We start from the raw sequence: 5,884 nt of genomic DNA, 5'->3' as shown, positions 1-5,884 counted from the left end.
CTAGACTTGATCTAATACGATCGATCGATACAGTAGTACTAGCTGACAGTCTTCTAGTCACAACTTGCAGTCGATGGAAGCACTATGGGTTGTTGCCTTGGCCATGGCCGTAGCATTCATCCTGTGGACGTACAGATGGAGCCACCCCAAGGCGAACGGCCGGCTGCCCCCGGGCTCCCTCGGCCTCCCTCTCCTCGGCGAGACCATGCAGTTCTTCGCTCCTAATCCTACCTGCGATGTCTCCCCCTTTGTCAAGGACAGGGTGAACAGGTAGGGCAATTAGCTAACCACGCAGAGCACTGTTATATTATGCACCACGGTACCAGCATCCAAACCCAATCAGTTCATGATCACATTGGACTACTGGAGTAAGTATGCATGAGACTGAGCTTGCTCTGACATTGATTGGGTGTGTGTGCATAGGTACGGTACCGTCTTCAAGACCAGCGTCGTCGGCCGGGCGATGGTGGTGTCGGCAGACCCGGACCTTAACCACTACGTGTTCCAGCAGGAGGGTAAGCTGTTCGAGAGCTGGTACCCGGCCACCTTCACCGAGATCTTTGGCCGCGACAACGTCGGCTCCCTGCACGGGTTCATGTACAAGTACCTCAAGACCCTCGTGCTCCGCCTGTACGGCCAGGAGAACCTCCGGGCGGTGCTCCTCGCCGACACGGACACTGCCTGCCGCGCCACCCTCGCCTCCTGGGCTAGCCAGCCGAGCGTCGAGCTCAAGGACGGCCTCTCCACCGTAAGACCATGCATGCTCTGTGCATGGAGTACCTGGTACTGCATGCGTTTAACATCATCAGATTAGAGACCATTGCTGATGTGCATCTCCTGTTTGTTACTTGTCCTAGATGATCTTCGACATAACCGCGAAGAAGCTGATCGGTTACGAGCCAACCAAGTCGTCCGAGAGCCTGAGGAAGAACTTCGTGGCCTTCATCCGGGGGCTTATCTCCTTCCCGGTGAACATCCCCGGCACAGCGTATCATGAGTGCATGAAGGTACGCACATGCGCATGCGAACAAAGCCACAAATGCTTCTTGACCGGCCTACGTAGTGCACAAAACTGCACATGCGTGTCAAGTCAAGATACGACCAGTCAAACGGCGGCTCTCATGGAGCCCACTCCGTTAAGCTTCTCTATTCTCTTCCTGGAACGCTTGACGGAGCTGCAATTGCATGTCTGTGCAGGGGAGAAGGAACGCCATGACTGTGCTCAAGAGGATGATGAGGGAGAGGATGGCGGACGAGGGGAGGCAGCCCGAGGACTTCCTCGACGTGATGATCGAGGAGCTGAGGAGGGAGAAGCCCGTCCTTACCGAGACCGTGGCCCTGGACCTCATGTTCGTGCTCCTCTTCGCGAGCTTCGAGACTACTGCCTTGGCCCTCACGCTAGGCATCAGGCTCATTACCGAGAACCCGAAGGTGCTCGAAGCGTTAACGGTTAGTACTTGTAGTATAAACTGCATGCGACTTTACGTCTATCGATCTCGATCGATGTTGTGTGCAGCGGCAAGAACTAGCTAGGCGAGCTACTTGTGCAAAATAACAATTGACGATATAATGCTCTTTGTGTGGTCAGGAGGAGCATGAGGCGATTGTTACGGACAGGAAGGACCTGGATGCCGGCCTCACGTGGGCAGAGTACAAGTCCATGACCTTCACCTCTCAGGTGAGCCTAACCGGGACTACCTACCTAGCTAAGCTATGATGCAAATTGCACGGTTAAGAAATTAATTGACTCGATGTAACAGTGACTAATGAATGGCAGTTAGGGCTGCACTAGTGGCAAAATATCTTCAAAAAACGATAGTGGCAAAGTTGATAACCCTGACAGACCAAATGCGATTGTGCAAGTAGCTTGCTTTGTGTTCCCTACCTGGGTGACCAAATGCATAGTCCACGAGAGAGAAGATATAACGTACTAGTTATCATCTTAATAACAAAAGTAAAAGAAACGAGATCTGAGGAAGAAATTAACGACACTAGACTACTTAGAACCTCTGAAGGACTGATGAAACTGACACCCCCACCTCTGTGCATCCTTTGTTCATGAAGGTCACGTTGGAGATAGCAAGGATAGCCAACATCGTGCCCGGGATTTTTCGTAAGGCCTTGCAAGACATTGAATTCAAAGGTACATTGAGTGAGTGGTGGATTCCATGCCATGTTTGAATAAAGACACTTTTTGGTTCATGGCGTGAGATTAAGAAATCTAATGCCTTTTGCATTCTCCTCCTTTGGGTGCAGGCTACACTATTCCAGCAGGGTGGGCAGTCATGGTGTGCCCTCCAGCAGTGCATCTAAATCCCGAAATTTATGAGGACCCATTGGCGTTTAACCCATGGAGGTGGCAGGTTTGTGCTCGTTCATCTTTATTTATGCAAACTGAAACCAGCTCATTTCATTTTGGAAGCGAACTCAACGTTGGGTTGCGGCGCACAAGCTGAATGTAACTTCCGGCATGGGCGGATGGCCCATCATCGACGGAGTGTCTCTGTGGGCAGCGAGTGGTAGCTTCAGGGTTTTGTTTGCTTGAACTTCCAAGGTTCCCAGTGCCATCCAAACAACTACAGCTATAAATCATACCATAAGTTTGTGGAGTCATACATCTAATCAAAATAAGCTACTCCGTATCATTTTTTTTATTAAAGGCAATAGCAACAGTCACTCAGTCAGGCCACTCAGTCAGTGACTCCATGCACTGCTTGAGTCTCTGAGTTTCTCCCAAGTTGTGACTTATTACCAACTTGGAACGTTAAATAGAGTTTAGTAACTTGGAAGGATATATTAGAAGAGGAAGCAAAAGTGCGCTTGGTGTAGTGGTTATCTAATTAGCCAGCAATAGGGTTGCCAGAGAACCGCACGAGACATCGGAAAAACGTACCAAAATCATATATAGTGTAGAATTTTTACTGTATTTGCATGGGATCATGACTAGCTAGTAATGTACTCTAAGCAGGTCTGGGTTCTACGACTCCAATTCGCAATTCATCAATGTGGCAAGTTGTGCTATTTCAATACCTGCTTATTTGTGAAGCAAATACAGAAGTCGAGTTTCTGTTAGTGTATACAGGGGATGAACCTGAAAGTTTGGTAAGAAGAAGCGCTCAGTCCTCTGTATTGTGCTACGTGATTAGTCCACTTGCGCGCGGTCAAATCAGCTTCTAGAGCAGCATACCGTCAAATGATACTTAACCCTCGCTGTTCTGTTGATAAGGAACAGGTAGGAATAAAGAAAAGGATGCGGCCATGCTAGTGTCTCACAGCGGTAGAAGCAAATGGAAGCTAGATTAATATATATATATATATATATATATATATATATATATATATATATATATATATATATATATATATATATATATAGGCTTGCTAAAGTTAGCGGGAGCGCAAAAACTCTAATTGTGCGCTCCGACCGCTCCACGTGACGCACCGCTAATCCATCGGGCCTGCTAATCATCGTAAAACGGTTGGTACAAAACGTAATGGAATTAAATGAGTTACGGTAGCCAATAAACAACCCCACCCTTAATTACACTGAACGCAACAGCCCCTGGTCAGCCTTGTAAATTGATAGTAAATTTGAAAGGGAATATAGTAATGTGATTACTATCTTCCTTTTGATAGGTAATAGAAGTTGGCTCCTTCCTAGTCGTAACTCAATTACCATGCAATACGGGTAGGCATGGTAAATTGATAGTAAGTTAGAAATGGAGTATAGTAATGTGATTACTACCTACCTTTTGACAAGCAATAGTAATTGGCTCATGCCTAGTCGTAACTCAATTACCATGCAATACAATTTTCTGTTAAAAGAAAGTAACATCGTTCAATTATGGGTTGTAGCCCTGTACTCCATGATTCACGCATTGACAGCTAACAAATAATTGGTACGCAAACAATTTTCTAATAAAAGAAATTGCCTCGTTGCGAGCGCTAACACAATAGGTATATTCAATCAAAATACTCCTAAACTTCCCTTATTTTTAACTCCCATTTAGTCCCAGCTTGATTTTTACATTACCAGACGAATTACAACAGTCCTCACTACTCTTTTACTTCACCTAAAATATGCTTTCTGTTTCTTACTAGAATTAATGAGAGGGTTACTAAAATACTCTTTTACTTCAATTACTATACTCCTGCCCATAGTAGTTTTGCATTGTCAAGTTCTGATCTTTGACAAAAAATATGACAATCAATTGGACCGGCAGTTTTACTATAAGAGAAATTACTGGAATACACCATATATAGTAATTGTTTTATGATCACCTATAAGAATGGCAACCATGTTATTGTTTAGCAGGGAGTAGGAGTGGTGTGATAGTCAGTAATACATTTGATTTCATTACCGTGTTTGCTACAAAATTTACTAGGATTAGCAGACGGCTGCTTTGCATGCGAGACGGGAAAATTGGTAGTAACTCATTTATGTACATTACGTTTTCAGCCAACTGTTTTACGAGGAGTAGCAGACCCTCTGGATTAGGTGAGCGGAAGGCGCAGTCACCGGAGCGCACGATTAGCTATTTTGCGCGCCCGCTCACTTTAGCGTCACCGTATATATATATATATATATATATATATATATATATATATATATATATATATATATATATATATATATATATATGCTTACAGAAGCGTCCATGCACGCATGGCCTTCGTGAGCGAGAGTGCATATGAAAGTCATGTGTTGTGTTTACTTTTGGGTCTAGAGTCTTGACTCACCTATCTGTCTGAAGAAATAACACTTCCGGGTTTTACTTGGGCTGCAGGATAAGATGGAAATCACCGGTGGAACAAAGCATTTCATGGCGTTCGGCGGGGGTCTCCGGTTCTGCGTCGGAACCGACCTCAGCAAGGTCCTGATGGCGACCTTCATCCACTGCCTGGTGACAAAATACAGGTGCAGTTAGTCCCTTGTACACATGGTCACATATGGACACTGTTTCACTGAAAGAACTCTGAGGGTGAAATCGGCCTTTTCTAACCTTGAGTTTCGTCATTTCAGATGGAAGACGGTAAAAGGAGGTAACATAATGCGTACCCCAGGACTGAGCTTCCCAGATGGCTTTCACATTCAGCTCTTCCCTAAGAACTGACATCACATGTTTGTCGGCTCAGTCTGCCTGTTCGCAGCAAAAAGTCAAGAAATAACTATGTAAATGTGGTATATGTAGATTGTAAAGCACTCCTTGAGGTCGTTTTAGGGCACCTTTTTGGCTCATTGTTACTCTGGTAGTAGTATTGTAGTCACACCACAGAAATATTAGTCCTCTAGTCCAAGCAAAAGGTAATTGTTTTTTAAGGGGTTGTGTATGAATTAGGTAACATTGTCATTGTTACAATCACACAAGGCCAGTTCCATTCCAAAACGCAGTTCGGCGCTATCCCTTGCAACACTCCACCACACAACCCAAGCAAAAGGTAACTGTTGATTGTTTCCCATGATGGTAATTAGTCGTGCACATGGTGTACGAGTCTACTCATATGTTGTGTATCTCTTATATTTGCACCATTATTGCAAATGAAAGTGAATAGTTATGTGTTTGGGTTTGTACTTGTACATGATTCTCAGCATCTGCTATTTTTTTTAGAAAACGCTGAATACGACGTTTCATTTTGTTGAAAACAATTTTCATTCCAAGCTCTTCTATTTCATTATCATTGAATTCCTGTTCAAGTAAGGTCTATATATATATATATATATATATATATATATATATATATATTATCGGCTCGGACACTGTTGTCTCACATTCTCCTCTTTATTAAAAATCAGTAGGGGCTTCTCCCCCTTCTGGTCTAGTTTTTTTTATCATTGAATTCCATTGTTATTAGAATATTCATTGACAGATAAAATATTATTGAC

General features: G+C 44.1%; 1 protein-coding gene across 2 annotated transcripts; it reads left to right on the top strand.

Annotated features, from left to right (window-relative positions):
- Positions 1 to 5,414, top strand: LOC123130787 (cytochrome P450 87A3-like). Of its 2 annotated transcripts, none has more exons than XM_044550598.1 (10): positions 1 to 270; positions 424 to 748; positions 858 to 1,007; positions 1,198 to 1,449; positions 1,589 to 1,678; positions 2,065 to 2,143; positions 2,257 to 2,363; positions 4,316 to 4,318; positions 4,794 to 4,918; positions 5,024 to 5,414. In XM_044550598.1, exons 1-10 carry the CDS (start codon positions 74 to 76, stop codon positions 5,112 to 5,114), a joined length of 1,419 nt encoding a protein of 472 aa, XP_044406533.1. In that variant the 5' UTR covers positions 1 to 73; the 3' UTR covers positions 5,115 to 5,414. The 2 variants fall into 2 exon arrangements, with proteins under 2 accessions (XP_044406533.1, XP_044406532.1); XM_044550597.1 differs by having other exon boundaries at positions 2,065 to 2,152.
- The last annotated feature ends 470 nt before the right edge of the window (positions 5,415 to 5,884 follow it).

The sequence above is a fragment of the Triticum aestivum genome, chromosome 6A (genome assembly GCF_018294505.1).
Source record: "Triticum aestivum cultivar Chinese Spring chromosome 6A, IWGSC CS RefSeq v2.1, whole genome shotgun sequence".
NCBI lineage: Eukaryota > Viridiplantae > Streptophyta > Magnoliopsida > Poales > Poaceae > Triticum > Triticum aestivum.
This window is presented reverse-complemented; position numbering and strand designations above follow the sequence as displayed.

Excerpts from the sequence above, each read along its gene's own strand:
- LOC123130787 (XM_044550597.1), top strand. The coding sequence starts at position 74 with ATGGAAGCACTATGGGTTGTTGCCTTGGCCATGGCCGTAGCATTCATC. Across the intron at positions 749-857 it reads TCAAGGACGGCCTCTCCACC|ATGATCTTCGACATAACCGC; the intron begins GTAAGACCATGC and ends TACTTGTCCTAG. Across the intron at positions 1,450-1,588 it reads AGGTGCTCGAAGCGTTAACG|GAGGAGCATGAGGCGATTGT; the intron begins GTTAGTACTTGT and ends TTGTGTGGTCAG.